We start from the raw sequence: 26934 nt of genomic DNA on the forward strand, positions 1-26934 counted from the left end.
ACATTCATATGGAAAAACCAGCATATGCTTTATAAGCATCACAGTGTTTCTGATCATAAAAGTGGTATTCATTACCAAGTGTCTCCAGTTTAAATGAATTCTGTGTTAATAATAAATACAAAGCTTGCATACGTTATCATGAAAAACCCTCAGGAGTTTCCAAAGCTTTACAACTATACAAACTAAGGTTTAAAAATCATCAAATTCAGGGAATACAGCCTCATCTCCACCAGATCCTTCTTCTAGGCTGTGTGTAATGAGGTGCCGCCAGTCCTAGCTCCTGCTGGACTCTGTAGATTCCCAATCTCCCAATGAGAACCAGGAGGCCACGTCCTTCCTAGTAATTAGTTCTCATTATGAGTAATAGGGATGTGTAGATTCTTTCTCACTCCTGTAATGGGTTTGAAGAAGATGTGATGCTATATTTGACTCTAACACTGTGGGAGGGAAGAGAGAATTCACACTGAGGTCAGTGGCAGGAAGGGCCCAGGCCCTCTCACCTTCAGCCCCGATGGACACCAGTTTCACCCCTTTGCTGGCTATGTAATCCAAAGCCTTATTGACGTTCGCAATCTTGTGGAACCGCATTTTGCCCCGGTCAGGTTTGGGCAGCCTTTCCCCTGTAGGATGAAGGGAGCACAATGGGGCCAGAGTTACCCTTGGTGCAGAATGAAGATGCCCAAACTCAGAGCCCTGAGGATCATTTGAGCCCAGGGCCTTAAGACCAGCCTGGGCAACATAGTGAGGCCCCATCTCAAAAAACAAACAAAAAACCCCAAGATGCCAAAATGCAGAGTCCAGGCATTCCTTAAGCAGAAATGATCACTTGAGTGTGTGTGACACTTTCCCAGATTCTCTAAATTACAGGGTAGAGGAAACGCTGGCCCAAAGCTAAGTAGACCAGCAGGGAGTCGTATAGTATTAAGGATCTGCTGGAAGAGTCTTGTTTGGCCTATAAGCCAACCTTCACATGTGTAAAGAGAGAGGCCGATTCGTGTCCCTAGAGCATTCGCAGTTGCTGGCTAGCTGTTAGAGGAAGTTGGGTGGCCTAGTTCAAATCTCAGAGGTGGCTGCCAGGACTCGCCTTAGACACCTGGTTATGAAGATATATAGACCAGGGCAGACTTGCCATCCTCCTTCCCAGTCACACCACTCCAAGGGTGCTCCGTCTAGTCCAAGTCTAGACCAGCCAAGTGAAACTAGGCAATCAGATGCATGGGATCTCAACCCACACGTTCAGAGCCATGCTAACATACATATGGGTGTTCTGGCTAGGACATGACTTCTGGAATGCATGCTAGCTGGACTAGAAGGGAGAGGGCAGTCACATAAATGTCATTTTTCTTCTCTTACTTTATTTCAGGGAGGATTGCATAAACATTATTTTAATCAGTCCATTTTAAACAGAATTCTCTCCTTTTTTTGAACAACAACAACAAAAAATTACTTCAGGCAGATTGCTCTTTGGAAAGGTTCCTTTGCCAGAATACCATGTTCTTGCCCAGCCAAGTTCAAAGGAAACTTCTGCTGTGATCATCTTTTAAAAGAGATGCTTACCTAGTGACTGCACATTAAAGTATAGGACTGGGGTGTGTACACCAACCTGAGATGACTTCCAAAAGCAGCATGAGCTTGAGGCCATTCCTGAAGTCCTCCTCGATATTTTCAATCTGAGTGCCGGCTTTCCGCAGGTGGGAGTTGCACCAGGCTGTGAAGGTCTGCAACGAAAATCAGACACAGCTGAGCACAGGCCACTAGCAGACCCCTCCTTGTGGATGACATTCCACATCCGCCACACCTCAGAGGGCCCAAGAGTCTGCAGGGTCCAGGCCTTTCACAAAACAAAGAATTTATTGAAAAGAACTAGAAACCCAAGAGTAAGATTTTAGTAAAATTTCTTCCTTATGGACAACAACTCATTTATTTGCTATTCCAACTTGAGGATTTTCTGCCTCAGGTCAAAAAGGCCCCTGTTTATACCTACACCTTCACCTTGAAAAATCTCTTTCTTTGTAAGAAAGGGACTAAATTGGGATGTGCTTTATTCCTGTATACAGCAAAAATAAGCTTGCTTGCAGAATAGATGCATAAATAATATTGAAGTAATGTTCAAATGTTTTTCTTTAGAGCAGACGGTAGGCAACATTGTGCGACAGAAAGGAGAGGGGAGGAGATAACCATAGTCACTAATTATGAACAAACAGTTTATCTTGGATAAACAATAGTTTAAAGCTCTTAACTCAATTAAATGAATTTGTAGTACAGCTTATCATTTAAAAAGTAACAGTACTCCTTCTAGGAGCATATCCCAGGCCTGAGCTAGATCCCAGACTTCAAACATGACTAGAAGAGCCCTGCCCGAGAAGGGCTTCCAGTCCAGTCATGTTAACAATTACCAGGGTAATCTGCAGCAGAAAATGGACTATATATTGGGGGTATCCAAAGTCATTCTGTTTATTTTTCAGTTTCTTTTAACTTGGCTTCAACTTGTGTACTATTTCCTGCCAAAACCAGATTAGGAATGCTTCTAGCAGCTGCTGGCTAAGAATGCAAACTGTCCCCTTGTCTCCTGACAGCTGCTAGGCACAGGAACAAAGTGCCTGGCACACTAAGCTTGGGGGAAGAAGGGAGGGAAAATAAATAGGGTTCTCTGCTCAAGAAGAGAAAAATCAACCTCTTAAAAAACAGGCTGCTTCCAAGTAAGATAAGGAAAAGTCAAAAGTGTTCACAAAAATGACTTTCCTAGGTAATAAAGAGGTTTTCAAATCTAATAGTCATTCATTTCAAGAAATATGTGGTAATGTTCAATTCAAGGGCAAAAAGAAAATGTAGGCATTTTCTTGAGTTTATAGTAATAAACTTTGCCCTGAGAGCCTAATGGAGTGAGTTTCCTGAGACACATCAGAGCTTTAATTGAGTCTAAGCAAGGGAGATGCTCCAGATTCACCCCCAATCAATGTGGCAGGTGCTCACAAGTGGCTATGCAAATTTTAATTAATTAAAATGAAATGAAATTAAAAATGTAGCCCCATGTTGCACAAGCCATCTTTCAAGCCTTCAAGGGTCACTTGTGGGGTAGTTTAGCTATAGAATATTCCCACCATCACAGAAAATTCTACTGGACAGCACTGTTCTAGAGAGCAAAGGCTATTTTCTGAAGATAAGTGGTGGAGGCTTACAGTAATCTTATTTGTTTAAATACTAATTTTATGCATTTACTTTCTGCATAGATAAAACATTTTATTGGTTCAAATCTCAAGTGGAACAGAAGGGTATTAAAAGTGAAAATCCTTCCTCTTACCCTTGTTCCCCAGCAACCTAGTGCCCCAGAGAGAGCAAAGGGCACCCATTGCTTCTATAGCCTTCCTATGCTATCTGTGCACATACACGTTTTGAGTCCCTTCAAATATAGTATTGCATCTTGTTTTTATCCACTTAAAAGTATGGTGTGGAGACTGTTCCATTATCATCAGTACAGATGGCTCCTATCTGCAGCTGCCTCGTATCCCACACTACTGTTAACACATTTCATGTAACAGGCTCCCTATGGATGGACACCTGCATTATTTCCAGATCACCGAGTTCTTACAGTGGAAAAACAGGCTCTGTTTTCCATAAGCAAAACTACTTACTGGGTGTTTTTTGTTTGTTTTATGAATTGACAATATCGAGACTGATTATATACCTGGTCTTATGGGAAAGGCAAGAGGATAGCAGGTTGTAATAAAAAGGAAGTTATTAGCAGAAATAAAATACAATGAATGAACATGCACAGTTGCTTTTACTTAGATTCTACTTTAAAAGCAGCTAAGATTGCTGGTGAAAATCACCATACTTTATTTAAGTCTCTTTGAAATAATCATATCAGAGGCTCTTCTGGCCACAACCCCAGCACTGCTCACAAAATCAACACCGGTTTCTTGACCTGCACAACAGAATTTTGTGGAAGTCTGTCTGCCACTACCTTTTATAGGTAGCGACAATGAAGGAAATTCATCATGGGTAATTATTCAGTTGTACAAATCCAGAGAATAAATTCAGTCTAAAAGGTCACTTGATTTAATTAAGCATAATGAAGTTCCCCACCTTAAGAACTTCTCCTGAATGCCCACAAAGGTGGTGACTAACCAACTTATACACAGGATAAGGACTCTAGCTGCTCTGAGATAACTGCTTGCAAAGAGGCCTGTGCACTCTGAAAAGGAATCCTAAGTTTACTAGAAGGTTTAATTTTCATATCCTATTTACAGTTTTAATTACCTTGGCCTAGAGGGGCTGTTGGTATACATTTCCCCACCTGAAGGTTCAGTGAAAAGCCTTTGGACTTGGAGGAGACAGAAACAACAGTGGCAACAAGACCACACATCACCTGAAAGCTTCTTTGGGGACTTACTTGCTGTTTGAATAGCATCTTTAATTCCATGAAAATGCAAATGAGAACGAACATGGGTCCACAGAATTGGGGGGCAGTCTCCTTGATTCAAACCACACTGCCATTTTCTTAAGGGAATTGGTGCTCTATGGACGAGGAAAGAGGCCAATGTCTCCCCAGCCCAGAGTCCAACCCAGAAGCTGCCCAGGTGCATGGGAGACCTTCCAACATCCTCCCTTGCTTTCCAACTCAGACCTTCCTCGGCTTCTCTAGTCCCCCTTCCTCTGCACCTACTGAGAAATGCAAATGCCATTAGCAAATCAAAAGTGTAAGCATAAGAATGTTTCAGAAACACACAAAAAGGACCAAGAAGGGGAACCATCTATCCCCATCAAGGAAAGACAGGTGTTTCTAGTCCCTCCCAAGAAACTAAGACAAAGCTGAGGAAAGAGTCTTCAAGTCACAGAGAGCAAAGAAGTGCAGTGGCAGACACTGTCTCACTGTGTATGCCCATCAGACAACTGGAGCAGACAGAAGGATCTCCTTCCTAAACATAAGAAATCACAACCCTGAGTCACTGGCCTCCACAGCCTATACAGCCTTGCCTAAATGCAGACAGCAGCCCTCCAGGCACAGGGAGAAAAGTGGAGCCAAGGTCAAGACTATGCTATGGTGATTTTAATAGTTTGCTCTCATTTGAGAAGACAGAAGGAAGCCCAGACCATCAGCAGCCTCTGCCTCTGTTGTATTCCTTACTGTGCTCTAGAAGCCCAGAAAATGTTCCTCAAACCCCACACCCCCACATATGTAGTGATTGAGAAGGACATCAGCTGAAGGCGTTTCCCAAAATATTCACTAGCAAGAACTGCCAGCCCCAGTCAATGGCAGGAGAGGCCATTCCATCTTCCACGAAGGACTTACAAGCTAAGTCCTTAATCCATGGACACTAGGAGACCACTGCTTTCTCAAAGTGAAACTATTTAACAGGACAATCAGCACATGTGCTTAAAGTAAAAAGAACACTGTGTCCTTACTGAGCCAGCTGGGATCAGCCTGTAGTTCAGCTTCTGTGCATTCACACTGGGTCTCTTTTTATGTTAATTAAACCATTGGCATCCCACCTATTCCACAGGGAAAAGGTGCAAAAGATATTTAAGAAAAATGTGTTACACTTGTGATGATTTGTATTATTCCTTTCTGATCACACATGTGCACAATTTCACCTGAAAGAGATTACCTGGGTACAGAGACAAAAGATCAGCTCTAAGGTTGACCATGGTCCTCCGAAAGTTCTGGTTCACCTACTTCTGTCTGCAGGAAGGCTCTAACCCTGGAATGATTCTGAATAATCGTCACCATTCCATGTTCTCTAAGTAAAAATTTTGGCAACATGTCTAAAAGTGTCCTTTCTTCTTCTTTAGCCAGGTTTTTCTTTAATAATAATTACATATAATATTCTGATCACATTTCCTAAGCTGAAAACATTTCATCTTTTCTGAATGAGATGAACTGGGGTCAGTAGCACAAAGGCCAGGGAAAGACAGCCTGAAGAACCTGACAATCACAAAACTGCACCATCCATCAGGTCAAAACGCTGGGGGCTGTAAAGTGATCTGTGATTTTGAGGTGCATATCATTTACTTTCCACAGGGAATCAAGCAGCCCACTCAGCGGTTCTGAGCCTGCCCTGACTGACATTCCTCCTGGCCTGCACCCTGTGGCGTGGGACCACGGGGTTCCTGAGAGGGAGAAGGAAGAACAGCCTGGCGCAGCCTGCCCTTGTGGCTCAGAACTCAAAGTCTATTTCTGACTCTGACACCATGAAATGATTTGTCCTCCGGATGCTGATACTCTGGTGGCTATTAAAAAAAAAGGGGCGGGGGACACAGTTGTTGCCAGGATTAGCATTGTGAAATCATTCAACAGGTTACCAAGAGGAGAAGAAATACAGAAGTCAGCTGGTCAATACAACCCAGGGCACGAAGACCTCTCACAAACATCTATTAGAAACCACAATTCTATTAAACCGATTTCCTCAAAAATGCTCCTTTTACTTTTCTATTTTTAACAACCACTGTAATAGGGTCTTCTTTTCTACTTCACAAATTCTCAATTTGCCAGGATCACTTCTAATCACTTTCCTGGTTCATTATAAATATTGCAAAGTAAGGGGGTTCTGGAAAGCCGCCCATGTATTCAGAATCTTCAGTGAAGGTCAGAGAGGAAGGTCAGAGATGCTTCTCCAAAGTAAATGTGTTTTCAACCTTATCATTAAGAAAGGAGAAGACTGCCCTCCCAGACACAGGTGGCCTAACCCCCTGAGTGGGGAGAAGCTCCTGATTTCCACATGGCTACCAGCAGAGCTGCCTGGATAACCATAAAACTCCACACCCCTCTGCCCACCAGAAAGGCCCTACCTGTGCACATATGACACAAGGAATGGCAGGGGTGATCCCCATAGATGCTGCACTGCTAATCCCAACCAACAGGCCCATCCAGAGTGACATCAGAAACCAACAGTAGAGCCTCAAACTTAAACACTCAGACACCCTACCATCTTAGAACACATCCAGCACAGTGTTTCTGCTGGTCTCTACTCAAACATCCAGGAAGTCTCTGGACCCAGAAGCAACTCACAATGATGACAAAACATTTACCATAATGAAGATGGAATTCCAAACCTTCGAGGCTTCAGGTGCCCAGGTATGTGTGAATACACCTTTCAACTATTCACATAAAATCTTAAAAATTTAATCAAAGAAAGGCATATCCAAATTGTAGGAGGATCCTGCATGCACTACAATCAATTCCCAGGATGTTCTTGGACTCTAACATTCTCATAACTTACATTACCAGGCATCTAGCTACACTGCAGGCAGCCCACAAATCTCTGCTTAATCTCTAAAGATCTTGTTAGATAACATGGACTGAGACAGCTCAGTTTATACAGTGGCTCTTAAATCTGCAGTCAGGCCTTGAGACCAGCTTAGTATGGAGTGTGCATGTCAGTACATCTCCTGTTGACCTACTCTACCAGCTTGCTCACCAGTATGATGAATTATAAGACTTAGAAACACAAAAGAACAGTGAGCAGTAATGGCAACTCAAAGAAACTTAAGGTGCTATGGGCTTTAAACAGAAAGAGAATCAAGTCACTCCAGGTAGGACAAGATCACTTAGAAAAATGCAGACAACCTCTAGGCACCATGTAAGCCTACTTGAGCATGGGACACAGCCCACCTTCAATCACTTTGCTCATCAGCACAATCAAGACGATGATGCTGCAGAGACACAAAGGAGATACAAGAAGGTCCAGATCCAAGAAGCCAGAATGCTGCCAGGTCTTTATCGTCTTTAGACTTATCACCAGTGTACATGCCACTGTTGAGAACACACACACCATTTGTACATGGCTACCAGCAGAGCTGCCTGGATAACCATAAAACTGATACTCTGGATAAAAGGTGCTCAGAACATGAGATTTTGCTGGGGGAGCAGGGTGTGTGTGTAAAAACATCTTGCCCATACTTAAAAAAAAAAAAAAACTTTATTACTAAGTGACAATCAGGACTTGGTTTATAACATACCAGGTACAAAGAGCCTTAGGAGGAGCCCTGTACAAAGGCAAGTCCTACAGCACTCCGCTGCAAAAGGAAGGCCCACAACTGGCTATCCAGACTGTCAGATGCCTGCACGCACCCACATCATGAAAATGAACACAGTAGTCTCTACGGGTGCCTTGTTCTCCCCTACATCACCCAGAGAACTCAGCTCCCAGCAGGGGCATTTAAATTCACACAACACACACAGCTAGGACCTGTTCCAATTTTCTGTAGTTCACAGTTTAAACTGTGATGATCTCAGTCATAAACAAAAACTTTGATTGTTAAAAAACAAACAAACAAACAAACAAACCCAAATGCTGCTTTTAACTTGAATTCCAATGCTAATGACGAAGACAAATTTAATTAACCAAAAACAAGGTAAGCGAAAAAAGAGGCAGTCTTTTTGTCCTACTGATTTAACTCCAACAAACTGCACCTGCAAGCAGGACTCAGGATTTCCTTCTATCAATGCCTAAGAATACCTAACAATCTCAAACCAAAGGGATAGGAAAGCCCACAACAGTCCAGAGCTTCCAGAGGCCCCATCCCTACTACCACAGGAACATCCTAAGAAATGTTCCTCAAAATGACCCACATAAGCAGGCCGGGGTCTTTGTTTTGCGTTCTGGACAGTGCCTGGAACACAGTAGCATCAAGATCCTACTTGCTGGACTTTCTGGGAGAGATGAAAGAGGACAGCAATCAAAAAAAATTTTTTAACCAAAAAGGAAAAAAAAAAAAAAAGACCAATAAGCTAAAAATGGGTTATCTATTCAAATTCTAGTTGTTTAAAAAAATTATTATTATCATGTCAAACTTGAACTGCTGAATCCTTAAATGTTAAGAAAGACTGTAAGCTTGCCAAAAAGAGAAATACCTTGCAAAAATAATAGGCAACCTCCCTGCTGAGGGCGTCTAAAAATAGAGTGGAGCTAATGGATGATGCTTTAAGTGGGCAGGTTAAAGATGGCTCTCCCAGCACTTGGGATGACACTCTTACAAGGCCAGATTTGAATCACAAATTCTGAGCCATCAACTTCAGCATTCCACTGCTGGCCTCCTGAGATGATCTAGGTGTAGACCACACATTGCTCAGAACAGAGAGAGACAAGGGCTCAGAGGGTGGGGGTGGGCGTTAGGGGTCCACAAAGCCTAGTCTAGGCCAGATAATTTTGGTTTGAGGAATGACCTCTGATATGTGGACTCATCCCCAAAACTTCCATAAAGGACAGAACAAATTAAAGCTCTGGAATCTGGAAAGAACAGCCAAGGAGGCTATACAGAAGGGAAGATGTACTGCTCTCTAAGTCACAGGTAACTTACAGCAGTACAGACCACCTCTGAACAGACATGCAGTGAACCCCTCCAGGAGGGGACAACCCTCTCTCTTCCGCAGAAAGTTTACACATCAGGACATTCACTTTAATATTCCTGACCTCTAAATGGGTCTATTCTCTGGATACTCTTCTCACTAACTGTAAGTTCTCGTTAGTTTTCTCACTAATGAGTTAAGTACCAGCTTTAACACTATTCACCCTTATATTTGTATGAGAGCAGCAATCATACTTTTGAGAATCATCTTCTAAGGGAGTGGGAATAGGAAAGACAGTAGAATGAATCAGACATCACTTTCCTATGTCCATGTAGGAATACCCAAGCAGAGGAATGCCACATGTGTACAGCCACAGGAATGGGAGTTATATTCCATGTATGTTAATATGTCAAATCCAGTCTACTGTCATGTATAACTAAAAAGAATAAAAGAAAAAAAATCATCTTCTAATACTTACAGAGTCTTTCTTCTAAGGGGAGGTCAACATTCGAATTAAGCTAAAATTAATTCACTATATTCCAGTCTAAATTTTACCAATTTTGATGAAGAAGATAGTGATACACAAGAATGATCCACAGAACTAACTGAAGCCTAGCACTTAACTTACATTACAGCTTGCCTCCCATCCTGTGGAACCAACAACTGTCCTGGGTCGCACCTTACCACATTCCTTTTCAGTGTCAAACTCTCCATTTAAAACTGAGCATGTGTCCCTGTGTTCCCTCTGATTCAGATCACCATAAATAATAATACATTTGGGTTGATTTTTTAGCATTTTTCTCTATTTCACAAAGATTGTACATTTATCAAGAAACTAAAATATTTCCATCTGTTAATTTTCTCCCTGTTCAAAAAAAAATTCCTATAAACATTTAATACCACTTACAGGAGACCTTATTACTCATTCTCCTGATTCTTATTTTTCAGCCGCAATTACTCATCTCTACCTCTCTACAATCTATCAAGGATGTCAAACACTTTTGAGATGTGGATATCCGGTGCTAGTTTCCATGCAAGACAACTCTGCTTCAATGCCAAGGAGAGTTTGTAAATCCTCAAAACAAGGAAAAAAGCCACTATGGCACTCTCTCTTCTAAAGGAGAGTTCCCAAATATCTTGGTGAAACCCCCTTTAACTGTCAAGTCCAAAAGAGTAAAGATAAGAAATATGTAGATTCTTCTCAAAAGACTGGAAGCATATGTTAAACTAACCAAATCAAATGTCTTCAGAATCAAAGTCTAAGTCATTCTTGCTCTAGAAGGTAAAAAAGGAAAAGAAAAAAGTAATAAGCTCAAAGAACCACAGGAAAACTACTGGTGCCTGGTCACCGAAGCTTAAAGAATGCAGAGCCTGGCTTTGCCACTAGCTGGGTGTTCTGCCAGCTCACACCTGCCTCCCCTAAGCAGGCACAAAGGACATGGAGAATTCCTCTGGGGACTTTCTGGTAAGCAACCATATTAAGGCTCCCAGCAAAGAGCCCTCCATATGATTGATCCTGGGCTGTGCTTCCCAAAATAACCTGTTCCCTTGGAGCCTGGGTAATTATGCGCAAGACATGGCTCAGTGACAGGGCACACCCCACTGCTGCTCAGAGTTGGGCTTCGGTATTGTACTTTCCTCACTCTCCTCTTGAGCGTGAATCATGTTTAAGGAAAAGCACACAGTTCCCCCTCAGGCCGCCAAGCAACCAGGGAAGCAGTTTGTACAGCAAATAAATATTGTTTAATTCAAGTTCACCCTACCGTTACTATTTTCGGGGACCTAAATAAATGGCTGCCTACAAAGAGGGAAGGATGCGTTCACTTAGAAGGAAGCAGCTCTCGTAATACACCCTATTTCCTGCATTACACCAGTCAGGTGCACCGGCTCTCTCCTCACACGGGGAGAACTCTGTGAACATATGGCAAACCAGGGAAGCTGGGCATTCCCAAAGTTCCTGTCGACTCCACAGGAGAGGGAACAAGGCCGGGCTTCCCCAGCAAGAGGGCTCATGCTGCCTGGAGAGTGTTCATGAAAACACAGATCCTACATACCTGGGCCACTCCAGCAGTTACAGTATAAAACACAAATGTGTGCTTATATACTATGCCACAAAGCAGTCTGGTGGGCATATCGCCAACTCTGCTTTTCCCTTTAACAATTTCTTCTCTACATATTAATTCCTTATGAAGCCATTTAAAAATTATCTCAGGGTTGTGGGTGTGATTCAACAGCAGAACACCTGCCTGTCAGGCATGAGGCTCTGGGTTCAACTCCGAGCACCAAAGGAGGGAAAAAAAGTAATTGAGGAAGGTCCATAAAACTTGTTGGCCTAGATTCACAACCTTGTCCCCTCTGTGGTCTTCTGCAATTTTGCTAGCTAGCTCCTAACTGTGGACAGGGACTACTTAAACTGGACATGATCCAGCAAACTTAGCTTTCTGAAGCTTATCACTCAATGAAATGCTAAAGATTTTTAAAGTTTCATATTAAAACCCCTACATCAACATCACATTTTAAAATCCTAATGCAGAAGTGACACACTGTCTGAGAACCAGGACCACAGAAGAGAAATCCTTCTGCGTCTCTAACATCCAGTTACAGCAAGAGAGCCACTGACACAGTTTTCATACGAGGCATCTCTGACACAGTTTTCCCTGCCTCCCTACCCAGTCCTTAAAGGACCCTAAGGGCAACTGTGGCTTAAGGGAAAACACCTCATTAAATATGATTTTATCAAACAGCAAATATACTTATCATTTCACCCCCAGATTTTCAAGTGCATGTACACAGAAATAAACTCTTCTAATTTGGCAAAAAGCCTGAAACTGTTAGAACATAGCTAGAGACCTAACTTGGGTAAGGGGCTCAGATACTGAAATATTTACATTTACTTTGCACATCTGAAAAAGTGCAAAGTAAGTATCCTTAATGTCTGGCACAAATTAATATCACATGGTATGAAATGTGAGTATATTTATAAAACCTTAAAAATAAAAAATATACATATAAAATATCAAAATTATAACAGAAACCCATATTTAGAGGGTGACCTGGGCCCCAGGAGGCCTCCAGCAAGATGCGTGGTCCCATCTCTCTCCAGCCCCTGGGCTCATCCCCCACAGCAGTCTGTAAGGCTCGGTCTATATTATAAGACTCATGAATTAGGACATTCAAAAATACCTGGTATGGGCTGGGGTTGTAGCTCAGTGGCAGAGATCTTGCCTCACATACGTGAGGCACTGGGTTCGTTCCTTAGCATAAAAAGAAGTAAACAAAAATAAAGATATTTTGCCAATATATAACTAAAATAAATAAATAGATAAAATTGTCTCATCTCTATTAAAAAAAAATACCTGGTATGTATACTTGAAATCTCACTTCACCAATATCTACATTTTTTAAAGTTCAGTACTTCAATACAAGACAATACTTTGAGAAAGGGCATCACTACTCTCTGTATGCATTACCTGGGTGCCAGCATTGACCTTCCATAAGGCTGCCTTGTATCGCTCCTTGGAACAGGTGACCTCAGTTTGTAGTCATCACTGGGTCACTTCTGAGAGTCAGAAAGTTGCTATGTAAAATCCTTTGGGACAACAGCCACAAACAGGATTGTTCTGAGCAAACCAGGACATGGGGTCCTTCAACCTCATTTCATCTCATAAAGAACAGGGTCCTGAGAGACGACGTTCCTTGCACAAAGCCATGGGACGGTTGTGCTGCTTCTCATGCAGTTTTTCATCTTTCAGGATCAGAAGGAATCTTGTAAGGAAAAAGATGGCTCAGAACTGCTGCACATATGTCCCCATCTCTTTTCTGGGGCCACTCTGACACACACGTGTCTAAGAGGGTGAGGGCCTGTTTTGTGTGTAATCACAATCTCCAGAAGCAGCCTTAACCAGATGAAAAATAACCACTCATGCAGAACCATTTCCACACCTGTCCTGTTTCCTCTCCAGAGATGGAGGAGGAAAATGATGCAGAGGTACCAATTCAGCATCCTCAGACATTGTTCCCACCTGAACAAAGTCTCAAATTCAGGATCTCCTCAAAACAGGATCAAGAGTGGTCAGAGGTGCTAAGAGGACTGATCCTCAAGCCTGACAGAGGGTGGGATGGGATCAGCGGGTCCATCTTCTCAGTCCTCTTAACATGCAGCACATGCCCTGAGAGTACCGACGCCCAGGGTGCACAGAGTCAACCTCCACATCCACAGGATGTTAAAAGGCCTGGCCTTTGCCCAAGTGTTTTATTAGCACGGCTCTACCCTCTTTTTCTACTGACTCTGAAATTCACCAGAATCAGACAATAGGGTTACTATCCTTAAAAAGGTCTCTTTCAAAGTACTGGTGATTCCTGAAAGGCAGGTCTTGGAAATCTCAACTTTTAGGAATTAAAATGTAAGTCAAAGGCATGAAAAATCACTAGAATGGGATGGACAGGGCCAGTGCCCGGGTGGGGAAGGGAGCATCCGTGCAGAAGGAAGCGCAGGCCCTAGGGAGGAGCCAGGCTTTTCAAACTCAGGGTAGCGAGTCCCCAGTGCTGCTCTTTTTCATGGAAAGCGTCTATTAGCCACAAAGGCTCTGTTCCTTTCACAATCGGGCAGCCCCAGCTCCCCAAACCAAGCTCCTCACCAGTTTCCTTCAGAGGGATTTCTTACTTTCTCTTAGCTTTTGTGGGTGCTTGAACATTTCCATAATGAGAAGTTAAATAAAAGCAAAGCAAAATTTTTTTGAATGTAAACTGAGTTCCTGCTGCTGCCACATCCCTACTGGCTAGGCTACATCCCCACAGAGCTCTATCTGGTGGCACTCCTGCAGCCTGGCAGGGGGCCTGTGGGGGCAATGCTGGTCTGTGCCCTCACCTGAGAAGTCAACACAGACACCGGGCCTCTCGACTCTGGCTTCCTTCAGAACTGAGTAGGACATTCAGCAGCTAACTCCACTGATGTGCTCTACATGGCTGTCCCCGACACTCTGCCTGGGTGGCTTCTCTGTGGCCCCTGCCGCCTCCTCTGGCATTTCTGGTGGACAAAGCAACCCTTAGAGCTCCAGCTGGAGGAAACCTTTGAATGAAAGTATGCACCAAGCCTCAAAGCCCAGGATTTTCATTCCCTCAGATGTTTCCAGCTGACAAGCTGAGAAATTAAAAATTCAGGGATACACAGAAACTTCCACAAAAGCAGGACAGTTCTGATAAGTAAAAAAGTAGGAATAATGGATTCCAGGCCTCTACTCTGGGCTATTGGTTATGAATCTGAGTAGAAAGTAACAAACAGCCCTGAGTTCAATTCCTAGTACCAATCCCCACACATACAAAAAGAAAGTAGCAAACAGAAGGTTAGTGGTTCAAAGCCTGGCCCCTGGAGCAAGCAGCCTGGATCTGAAGTCCAGTTCCATCACAGACCAAAAATAAGCAATAAAATAATGAACATCTTATTTTATAAAACTTCAATTGTGATTTGGAGCCTTTCAAATTTTAGACAAATCCTCTGCATTTTCCAGCTACCACTTCCCAACATCAACCGCCACTGGGCAAGTTACTTAGCATTCCTAGCTAAAAAATGAAGATGACAAGGCTTATCTTTCACAATTATTTTGAAAATCAAGCAATGTATTGGGTTAAAATAGTGCCTGGAAATTCTCAGTAACAGTTGCTTCTCTGCTTTACACAGTGAATGGTTTGGGATACTGGGGATGATATGCCAAAATCCCTCCCACACATACCTTTTGAAAATCCACTGGCGAAAATCCTACATTAAAATATCACTTTTACTGTCTGAGTGGAATTTTTCGTGTATTGGTGTTACATTGAGGGGCGAGAAATCCTTCTACTCCCAAATTTAACATAAAAAGCCAAAGTATGCAATAGAAAAATCAGTCGCCCCATATTTCATAAAATTGCAATAACAAGAGAGAAATATTACAGTATCTAAAATGTAAAATACAGTTTGCGTATTTCCCAGTGACATCTTTCCCTGCAGACTCTGCCTCCCCTCAAAAATGTGTTTGCTTCCAAATTAAAAAAAAAAAAAATCACTCTCTAAGGGTAAATATCTAAGCTGATTATAATTCTGTATGTCTTTCACTGTTTTCATGACTGATATTCTCAAATACCCTTAAATAACTGTTTTTTTAAAAACCTTGAAGCAAGACACCTAAATGAGAACAATAATTATTTCCTTAATTTCACATATGATAAAATGGAAGAAGGAAAATCTATCTTGGAGCTTAATTCTACCCTGGGAATAGTTAAGATGAAATATTTGATTTCTCTAGTAATCCTACAAATTTGCAGTGACATCTTCCTCAATAAAGCCTATCACTGGCCATTCCAAGTGCAGAAGGATATTATGTCACAGATTCAAGCACATCACCCTAAATAACTCCTTACAGCTTTTTGCTTCCTTTGAAGGTATAAGTTGCCTATTGAGCTAAAATACACCCCATTCCACAATGCCAAAGCCCCTGGGCTTCTGTTCCAGCGACTAATGTAACTCAAATGCCAGATCCAGGCTGACTGGCAAAGTTCTAACAGAATACCAAGGCAAGAATTCTCCAGAAAGAAAACCAAAGACATTCCTGACAGCTCAATTGGTTCCAAGATGTCTAATACATGCATGTTTTCATCCAGAAAAGCAAGGCTTCCACATTCAGTTAATGTCACTGCTTCCTCCAGAGTCCTCTATTTTTAGCTCACTCTGGTACCTTCCTGGTAAATTCTCTTCCATTTTTCCCTCCTGTAGGTAGCATCAACCTCTAAACACACGCAGATAACATCTTTACCTAAGTCTCTAGCTTGACCTTCCTCCAGAGTATTTCCATTGGGTATCACGCCCTCCATTCAAATCCCTCATTTTTAACCAATCCCCACACTCTCCTGTTTCCCCCAAATGAATACCAAAGGCATTGGAAATAAGGATAAAAACTAATCAGAATTCAGTTGTACAGTCTGGATGTTTTGTGGTATTGGTTGAGGACTTTGAATATACTCCCACAATAGTGGTAAAGTGGTTTTATTGGGTTAAACTATAAGAAATTGCAGTTTGGGAAGTTGAAATAGCATGGAGAATTTCATATGGTTGCACCTTATATAAAATATCTCCAAATTCTAATCAAGAGCAATGATATTGCATACCCTTTAAATAATTATCATTTTCACATCTTGTTTGACTAGCATGAAGCAACCTGAATACTCTTGAAGAGGGCTGGGAATATAACTAAGTAGTAAAGCAACTGGCTATTGTATGGGTGGCCCTGAGTTCAGTTCTCCCCAGTACTGCAAAAACAAACCATCCTTATGACCGAGAAGATGGATTTCTTGATTAACCTTTGCCATCTCAATCACAATTATCTGTGCAAAATTCAACTGTAGCTTCATATTAAATATTGCTCCCATTTGCCCAAAATAATCTCACATTCACCAATTTGTCCATTTGGTTCTCAAAAACACACACACAAAAAAAAAAAAAGAGAGAGAGAGAGAGAGCTTTAGCAAGCTAGAATGCCTTTTAACAAAAAAGTCATAATGGACACCAAGAATAATCTACTTTCAATGTACAATCATTGTGGAGATTATGACTAATACATTTATCCCCTGGCAAAATCAAACAAAACAGGTTGACTCTGGGGTCCAGGGTGGGTACGTATTAATGCTGCGCATGCGAAAACTTCCCCAGGATGGTATACTCACCCTCCACGACTGTGGAGCATACCATATCTTCAAAATTTGTTCATGTTTTTATATACGAAAGCACAATTTTAAATTTATATTTATCTGAATCATAAATGAATTCTGAATTTTAAATAGGTAAAGATTTTCAATATGGAAAAAACCAGTCATTTTAAATCAAATTTAGGTTACCAGAACTTTTTGAATAAATATAACGACATATTTTATAATTTAAATAAATCTGCATGTATGATATTTTTCAGTTCCAAGAACTTTAAATTCCAACTTTTTTTAAAAAAATAAATGAGCAGCTTGTCTCTGAAGGCTCAGTATTAAAACAATCAAGTCAGAGAATTTTATTACTGTGAAAACTTGAGAAAATAAGAAAACATTTCTTTAAAGCATCATACAATAAGTATAAGATGGAGTTAATACATTTATAACTCAAGGAGTTATAAAGTCTATAAATAAAACCTAATTGTTTAATATTTAACTTTAAACACTAATCATACTGAATTTTTTCCAGAAAGGTGATTCATAAATCAGTCAACTAATGTGAATGTGAAGCACCAGGACCACAGAGCACTATGGTTCCCAGCCTGGCAGGCCCAGGAGCACAGCGACAAGGGGCTGTGTCCTGAGAGACAGGCCTCCAAAGGAGGGGTACAGAGTGAGAAGCCCCTAGGGTGAGGAGCCAGAGCTGTGCAGAAAGCAAGCTGGTAGGGGGAGCAAGGGTGAGGGGCAGCCTGCAGGGTAAGACCTTGAAGAACCTGCAGGAAAGGCTCAGCAGACAGGGGCAAGCATAGCTGGTCTCAGGCTCCAGGACAGGTCAGAACCCTCCCTGAGGCAGTGAAGAACCACAGAGGTGCCTTAAGCAGGGCCCAGCTTGAGTCTTCTCAAAATCGTTCTTGCCAGTGTGGAGGAGAAAGGGCTGAAGACAGGCAGGATTACCGGGAGAGTGGCAGAACAGGAGACCACCAGGCATGGACAGAGAATACAGAAGGCCTGGCAGCACACATAGGAGGAAGGCAGGTCCAGGACTTGGGGAGGCCATGGCTGGCCCCTGTGGGAGAGAGGCAGGTGTCAAGGGCACTTCCGGGTCTCTGGCTAGATGCCTGGGAGGACTTTCCCATTCTTCTCCAGAGGTCCAGCAGGAGGGGCACCCTGGAGCACTACTTCCTCCTCTCTGTGCTTCTCACCTTCCCCAAACTTGAACTTGGGTCAGCTCTCTAAGGGCCAGTATGGTGTCAATTCTCTTGCATGGCCCCTCGAAAAACCACAATAAAGGCCTGCATGAACAACTGTGCTTGCTGTGCCCATTTATATGTCACTCCTCCACAGGACTGCAGGTAAAAATACCTCCTGGTTTCCCACTTAGAAATGTGGGGTGGTAGAGGGGGTAGAGAGAGAAGAGAAGAGGGGAGGGGAGGGGAGGGGAGGGGGGATAGTAGAGGATAGGAAAGGCAGCAGAACACAACAGACACTAGTATGGCAATATGTAAATCAATGGATGTGTAACTGATGTGATTCTGCAATCTGTATATGGGGTAAAAATGGGAGTTCATAACCCACTTGAATCAAAGTGTGAAATATGATATATCAAGAAATTTGTAATGTTTTGAACAACAAACAATAAAAAATTAAAAAAAATTAAAAAAAAAAAAAAGAAATGTGGGGTGGGTGCGTCTGGGCGTATGTGAACAAAAACTCTCCTCAGCCTTCTCAGAAAGACCCAACCCTTGCACGTTAGATGCTCCTTCCTTTGCAATATGTCTAGCAGAGCACCTAGCAAGCTTTCCCCTCATCTTCATTTTCTGTTCTTTCTGGAAGAATCAGTGCTGTTCCCAGGGAAACACAGCGAGTTCTGACTGTCCTCCAGCGATCCCGCAGGAACTCCTCTGCACATCAGGGTGGCTCCCGCCCACTGCAGGCTGCGCCTGGCCTGTAGGTGTCTCCCAGCTGTGGTGGCTGAATGTGGGACTTTTGACAGTTTTCTGAGGCTGCGTCAATTAAGGTTTCCAGCCTAGGTCCAACCCCTCCCTCTCTCATGGGAGATCTTATTTTGGATTCAAGAATCTTACTTGGTGAATCTGATGAAAACAGCAGGGCCTACCCCAGGACCCATCACAGTGCCCTGGACAGGACGCAAGGACAGAGTGATTCTTTCTCATCGCAACCGGTGATTCTCCAGGACACCATGTCTAACAGTCCTCTGGGTGAGCATGGAGGTTTCCTGAGGCTCGAATGAGATTCTGCTTCTACCTTCTGCATTCTCTGTCCAGGCCTGGTGTTCTCCTGTTCTGCCACTCTCCCAGTAATCCTGCCTGTCTTCAGCCCTTTCTCCTCCACACTGGCAAGAACGATTTTGAGAAGACTCAAGCTGGGCCCTGGTATTTGCCTGCTTAAGGAACCTCTGTGGTTCTTCACTGCCTCAGGGAGGGTTCTGACCTGTCCTGGAGCCTGAGACCAGCTATGCTTGCCCCTGTCTGCTGAGCCTTTCCTGCAGGTTCTTCAAGGTCTTACCCTGCAGGCTGCCCCTCACCCTTGCTCCCCCACTTTGCCTTCTGCACAGCTCTGCTTCTACCTCTTCCTCTGCCCTTCTCTCATCAAGAACTTTGTCTGCCCATGAAAACCTCTCTCAACCTGCAGCCCTGCCTTCACATGCTTGGGACTCTGCCTCCTCAGCATGGTAGCGCATTTCCTGCACCTGGTGATGATGTGTTCTGTAAATACTGAGCTTCCCCTCTGGACGAAATCTCTTGGCGGATCAGCAGACACTGCTGCTTGTCAGTACCACCATCTTGAGTGCTGGGCCAGGAGCTCTACCAGAAGGACCACGTCAGCCTGACCAGATCCATCAACGGCTTACTGTGGAACAACATGTGCTTATCTGATCCTTCCACAATCCCTCGGATCACTCTCAAATGGACACCTTCCTTGTCACCACGCCTACTGTCCCCTCCTTCTAATCCTCACAGTGTGCCCATGGACCTACAGTGGTTCCCCAGCTTCAGGTCCTTCCCATGCAGACTGATCCTGAAACAGCAAGCTCCTGAAAGCATGGCTCCTCCCAGCTCCAAAGACCTCTGCACAGCCGGCAGAAGGAGTCTGTGCCACCCTGGCATCCCAGGCCCACTGTAACCCAGCTCTGTCTTCTCTCTAAATTTGACTCTGCATCTTTGGCTTCACGAAGCCTGTCTGCTCTTCACACTTCCTCAAACTCATCAGGAGCCACAGACAATCCAAGAATACAGACCTACACCCCTGTAAGCACAGAAAGAGGTGGCTTCGGTGACCCAAGTCAGTCCATGTGGCCGCTGGGTTACTTCCCTCTACACGCCTCTGCACTTGTTGCGTATCTGAGTGAGGTGTCCTCATCACTGCTAAAGGGGTACATAAACGTGCTGTATTCCACCAACCAATCCCTGCCTGCCTCCAAACACAACAGGTTTCTCACACTTTTTCTCTAACCAAGAAGGCAGTTCCTCCTCCTGCTCCACTCAGCCAACAGTGCTCACTCGAGGAGGCCTGTTCAGACCTACACCCCTGTAAGCACTTCCTCATTGTTCACCCATGATGATTCTCCTTGTTCGACCTCCTATCATTTTTATTCTTTAGACAATCCAGTGCTTAATATTAAACAATTTCTTATGTTGTAAGTTTTTGATATGTAAATCCAATCTTCAAAGGTACATGGAAGAAGAGAGGGCTAGAAAGTGATTTTTTTTTTTTTTAATGGAAAGAGTTTCAGTTTGGGATGATGGAAAAAGTTCTGGAAACAGACAGTATGATACAATAATATGAAGGTACATAATGCCACTGAATTGTGCACTTAAAAATGGTTAAAAAATGGTAAAATGTTTTATACATTTTACCCCAATAAAAAGTACACTGCAGTCACTAAGGACCAATCTTTTACTTCATTGTCTCTCACAAACCCAAGTGAAGACCTTATTATTATTAGATCATTTGACAAAATAACAACTATTGCTGCACACAAGGTAATAATGTTTGAACATTGATGGATTTATGTAGTGTATAAAGCCCCTTCAATATAAATCAGTTCATCCACTGGATCAAGACAAAACCCTATGAGATAAGAAAGACAGGGTTCTACCTTTGTCTCCTAGCTGCTCAAATCAATAATCAAATGTAGAGGGACTCAGCTGTGATCACAGAGGACTAGTCAGAGCTGAGAGGCTTGGGGATTTCATGAGAATCATCTGGATCTTGTGAATCAACAGCTTGTTGTTGATCTAGCTACACAACATGAATCTTTTCGCCCAGTTAAAACTCAGGCAAGAGCATGCATCACTAGCTGAGAGCAGCCTCAACCATGCCCCTTTAAGGGGCAGCTGCTCCCACAGAACACAGAGGGGCAGTCACCAGCTCTGTGTGACCCTGTGGGCAGCTCTTCCTGCATATACACACTGCCTGAGCCAATGCAGCTGGGAAGGCCAGCCAGTCAGGAAGCTGCCCCAAGGAGAATGGGCCACTTCAACGGGGAAGGTGCAAAACTTGAACCTCTGGGGGCACTATGAAGATCAGTCAGAACTCAGAAAAGTTTATCATGGGGCCATATACAGATTAAGATGTAAGGACCCTTTAGGTATGGAAACAATGTCTCCTTTCATTTCCTGCTTGGTTAAGAACATGTACATCAGCACTGCTGCTCTGACAAGGCACCTCCTGTACAGGCTTCCATGGAGGCAAAGACAGTGCTCCCTCATCCAGGGGAAGTTTATTTCTAGACTTCAATGCTCCAGAAGCCAGCGGTCCACCCTGGAGACAGCCTAAGTTACCTGAAATTGATATCCCTAAACTGCATCCTGTAGGGCAGAAGATTCTACTTCCAGTAGTAAGTTCAGCATTTCAGTCTTTTTTACTACTTAGAGTGCTGCCCCCTTGACACTGCAGGCACCCTTCCCCTGTCCGTGAGCTGTACGAAAGAAAAGACAATTATCTTTATAAGCACTGTAAACAGCCCTGCCGCGTGCACTCAGCAGCCCCTGACAGATGAGGTGGGCACTCAGGATGCCTCTGTCTACATGTACTAAGTCCAGCATCCTCTGGAGGACCTTTTGTGAACAGCACAACACTTTTACAAGTCCTTCTGCAGCAAGGCATTCCATATCAGGGAGCAAGGATTACCATAGTCCGCCAGACTCTCTGAACTGTGGGTATAATTAGGTACTGTATCCATTAGAGCCCACGGACGTCATCAAGTGCCACCAGCATTTGTTGACAGATCGCATACCCAGCATATCACTAAATGGCAAGTGTGGAGAAGGTAGCCCACAATAGAAACAATGGCATCTTGTGCTCTCCATGTTCCAACAGTGTGTCTCATAGGACATAAATAGAGGCCACCGCTCTGGCAGTGTTGAGCTCCTGGTTCCACATTATTCCACTGACTTGAGCTGGTTCTATACCAAAAGTGGAGAGAAAGTCTCCTGTGGATCTGTTCAAGTCTAACAAAGTTCCCCTACCCTAGCAACTACAATATTTTATCTACCTTAAAAATGAGCTTTTTAAAACTTTCCAGAATTATTTTGCACTGAGATCAGCAAGTATGTTTGCTTTTTCATAACACACTTTACTTCAAGTGCTACACACTAACAACAAAGTCACACAGGAATCCCAAACCTAAACAAAATAACAATGCCATTATATCCAAAAATACTGTAAATATATTAAAATTAAATACAGCAAAAGACACTTCAATGTGACCTTTAGATATGGATATTACCTGTCTCTCACAATCATACTATCTAAAAAAATCAACAGAAACCTCTGGAATCAAACTGCTACTGTAAAAAATGACAGCCTGTCCTGTTCCTTAGCTATTTTGCTATTTCCAGTAAGAAAAGCCATCTTTGAAATAATATAGGAGCTGTTTTTTTAATCCATGAAAAAAATGCGTTAAAAATTGGGAAACTTAAAAAGAAAGCAATGCATACACTGTTAAAACTTCTTAACTCTTGCTGACCTTTGATGCATGGTTGTACCCAGACAACAGTCCAAAATCCTCAGGCCATGTGTTGCCCTCAGAATGCACCCTTTAAAACTGTGGAAAGCTAGAAACTTAGTTGCTCTTTTCAGACTCAACTTCTATTTACCCTTCTGTCTCTTGTTTCCACAGGATAGTAAAAGGCTTATGAAACTAAGACAGAAACTGAAAGATAGCTAAACAGGAGCTTTACAATAATAATGGTAAAGGCTATTTTCAGAGAGAAGGTAGACAAGAGAAATCGTGTTATAAAAGTAGGGCTTGGCTATTTGATAATTATCCAAATATGGGACTACTCTCTTTCCAGCTGTCTGTGGGGGGAGAAGGGCAGGCTTCATGTTTTCTACCATCATGTATTCATATCATACCATCAACCACAGTAGCTGCTACAGAAATTTCCAGGCACCTGTGGTCAACACAGATTATCCTCTTAAAAAGCAGGCCCTTAAGAAGAAAAACCACCTTGTCCTGTACCCAGAAAAATAGGAGGAGAAAGCACAGGACACTTGGCTTTGGCCATGATGCTGTTATCATAAGGCTGGGTTAGCAGGTCTCTAACCTCATGCCTGACCAGCCAGGCTCTGTGGCCAGCCAAAGAGGAGGCAAGGTTTAGCCCTTTGGTGCGCACCCACTATTTGTTCTCATCAAGAGGATCAAGAAGAAACGTTGAAATGGTGGAATGTTCCATTGGGCCCCAGAGAGCACCAACCAGGATGGGCAGGGAGCGCTTGGAAACTGGCTGACTCCTTCATCCCTGTGTGCTTACCTCAATGAACTATAAATAGAGTGTGAATAATTTTTACTTGACTGCTGAACTCTAGTGTTCTATAGCATCCCTCTCCAATGAGGCCCAAACACTAAATGACTGTCCCTGACTCTTCAGGGGTAGCCCTGTGAAAGCTGGGACCAAGGTGCTGTTCCTCTGGCCCTGTTACTGGGAAGAGACTGGCTTGAGGTGAATGGACACAACAGTATAGTATAACCCTGCGGCCAAGGTCACAGACTCAAGGCGGTGAAGGAGTCAGCAGCAGACCTGGGACTCTGATTCTAGACTGATGCAGGCTGGTGTGAGAAACACACAAAGCACTGTTCTTCCGTCAACGTTTTTCAGTTTGCCACTCTTATGTCATTTAAATACACACGTTTCTGTTTCTCTCTCTCTTTACACACACACACACACAACACACGCACGTGTCCAGTGCCCTGTCTGTCCCTCCTTTCTGATGGCGAGCGGGGCTGCAAGGACACAGGACAAGTCACCACTTCCATAGGGCGCCCTCTGGCCTGCTGACCTTCCTCTGCTGCTTCTCCCAGGCGGGGTCCAGCAGCAGGTCGCGGTCCCATTCCTCCTCCTGGATCATGTACTCATCGTCGTCGTAGACGTAGTTGTACTGCACGCCGGGCTCTATCTGGTTCATGGCGATCGGGGCTGGGGCTGCGGCGCGGCGAGGGGGCGCGGGTTTCGACAGGTGGTCGGAGGGACGCTCGGAGGCGGGTGGCGACCTTACGGCTGCTCTGGGCGGCTTGGCAGGGCGCTGGGTCTCAGCACAAGCACCAGCTCAGGCTGGGAGCAGCTGCGCGCCGCTTAATAGCCGCGCCGCGGGTCACGTGCCGCCAGCGGTCCCGCCCCACTGCGCACGTGCCGCCGGCGGGCCCGCCCCGCCCGCCCGCCCTCTACGCAAGTGCCGCCGGCGGCCCCGCCCCGCCCCGCCCCGCCGCGCACGTGCCGCCGGCCGAAGCAGCTCCGCTGACCCCGCGTAGCCGCTTCCCAGCCTCGCTCCTGCGGCGCCCCGCGAGCCTCCGGCCCACGCTGCCACCCTCTCCTGCTCTTTTCTGGCTCATGGCAGGTGGCCTGCGGGCTCCTGAGCCGACCCCCCGGGGTGGGTTTGAGTGGGCCTGGGTCTCCGAATACGCCGGGCAGTTCTCTGTGTGTCACTTGCATTGTCACGTTTTCTATGCATTTCTACGCATTCGTTGGATCCCTCTATCCCCCTCTCCTGCACACACACACACCCTAAAGTTCAAAAGCTACAGAATCTTTCTCTCTTCCAGCCCTCACCTGAGGAATTCAAGGCAGAGGAATTGCACGGACCGCAGCCAAGGGCAAGAGGCGTCCGCTCTCACCTGCCAGCCATAAATTTAGAGAACTGACAGCGGAGGACAGCAGCCCGCTTCCCCTTACAGTTCCATCTGTCCCCCTGTGCTGCCGCACGTACGTCTTCTATCTGGCTGGTGCTGTTCAGCTGTTTCCCACCAGTAACGCCTGTGAAGGAAGCAAAACAGGACCCTGGGACACGCGGAAAATTTAAGTCAATGATATATTAAGCACCTACTGTGAACCAGATACCGCAGTAAGTGTCTGGCTACATAGGCGAGTTGATAGGGCCTCCAGTTAAATTTATATCTGAATTGAATAATAGTTGCCCACAGATGCTACAGGGTTGATTGTGGTTCTTGGCTACTCATTTGTTAACATGTTTCAAGATGAAAATATGCCTGGAATTATGTTCCTTATAAATTTTACTTCATATAGCTTTATTATCTGGAGCTTTGTGCAAAAATACTTTGACAATTAGCAAATATATTATACATTGCATTAAAATTTTTAAAAACAGCTGGGCATGGTGTGACACACCTCTAATCCTAGCGACTGGGGAGGCTGAGGCAGGAGGATGGCAGCCTCAGAAACTTACTCAGAGCCTATTTCAAAATAAAAAGGACTGGGGATATGGCTCAACGAGTGCCCCTGGGTTCAATACCCAATACCAAAAAATAAAAATAACTTCAAAAACATTCTCACTAGGCTGCAAACTCCAGGCAGGCAAGGATATTGTCTTGTTAACAGGTAGCAAGCCCCAGCAACTACAAGTGTATCTGCTATATTGCAGGAGGTCAAAGGAAGAAATATTCCTGGAAACTGGTTGGAGTAAGTATCCCTGGAAACAGTGACAGAGCTAATTTGCTTGGTTTTAAATGTACATTTTCAACTTTAGATTTTGGATTAAAATTATAATCTCTGAACAAGTTTATCAATAAATCTTAATTATTAGAAATTGGATTAACAGTTGCAGAGTACTACAGTGTTAATCTTACTCTTCAAAAATTATAGGGACTTCAGATTCCAGATAAAATGGAATAAATTGCACTAAATTTATCATCCTGCCTGAAATAACTGAAATCTGGGGGTGGGGGGAAACACATGAAGCAAAAATTTTTAAGACTTTTTCATCAAGCAAGAAAAGATGATGACCCATGAAAAGAGGAAATGAACAACACAGGTGCTAGGATTGCCCCAACTTCTACCTGGAGAAAATTTTCAAAATGCACTATAACAAAGAAGAGCCCAGTCGTAGCTCAGTGGTCTCTCTAAATTGAGGAGAGGCAGCTAAGGGTTATAAGACCAATTACAGGAAAAAAGAAAGTTGCAAAACAGAGACACTCCTATAGATTTATAGGACATCCCTCTGGAATCTGATCAGTGAATGCCTGAGAGGAAAAAGCACTAGAATGAATGATTATTGGAGCTCATAAAGGGCCAAAAATAATAATTCCTGTTTCTATTAGCCAGAAACGTCAACCTCACAATTCACCAAATAGCAGACAGAGTACTCAGAAGTAGAAGGAAATTAACTCTTAATTAAATGTTGCAGTGTTTCCCTGAAAAAACCCAAAAGTAAGACCTAAAAGGATCAAACCAAGGACCATGTAACCATGTCCCCAAACACTCAAGAGTGTCTGTAGTAATATAAAAATATTCAATATTCAACAAGGTAAAATCTTCAAGTTCTGCCAAAATATTTTGCAGAATTTCTGCAAAAATATTTTATCCATGATATATTAAGAAGGTGTGTGAAGGAGCAAGAAAGTATGATTCAAGATGAGGAAAACAATTGATTAATCAAAACAATCAAAATTGATGCAGATGATTGAATTAGTAGAAAGGAACAGTAATCGGTAAATT

At 43.6% G+C, this 26934-nt stretch overlaps 1 protein-coding gene across 1 annotated transcript in view; it reads right to left on the bottom strand.

Annotated features, from left to right (window-relative positions):
• The window catches only part of Actn2 (actinin alpha 2), a 62141-nt gene extending 37602 nt beyond the window's left edge, over window positions 1-24539 (bottom strand). The window contains exons 1-3 of the mRNA XM_046432007.2: window positions 24266-24539; window positions 1604-1718; window positions 501-620 (exon numbers count right to left, since the gene is read on the bottom strand). Of these exons, the coding sequence (XP_046287963.1) occupies window positions 501-620; window positions 1604-1718; window positions 24266-24391 (361 nt within the window). The 5' untranslated portion in view covers window positions 24392-24539. The remainder of the gene's footprint in view (window positions 1-500; window positions 621-1603; window positions 1719-24265) is intronic.
• Between the last annotated feature and the right edge of the window lie 2395 nt (window positions 24540-26934).

Source organism: Marmota monax, unplaced genomic scaffold (genome assembly GCF_021218885.2).
Source record: "Marmota monax isolate L192 unplaced genomic scaffold, Marmota_monax_Labrador192_F-V1.1 WCK01_AAM20220418_F8-fsc00071, whole genome shotgun sequence".
NCBI classification, from domain to species: Eukaryota; Metazoa; Chordata; class Mammalia; order Rodentia; family Sciuridae; genus Marmota; species Marmota monax.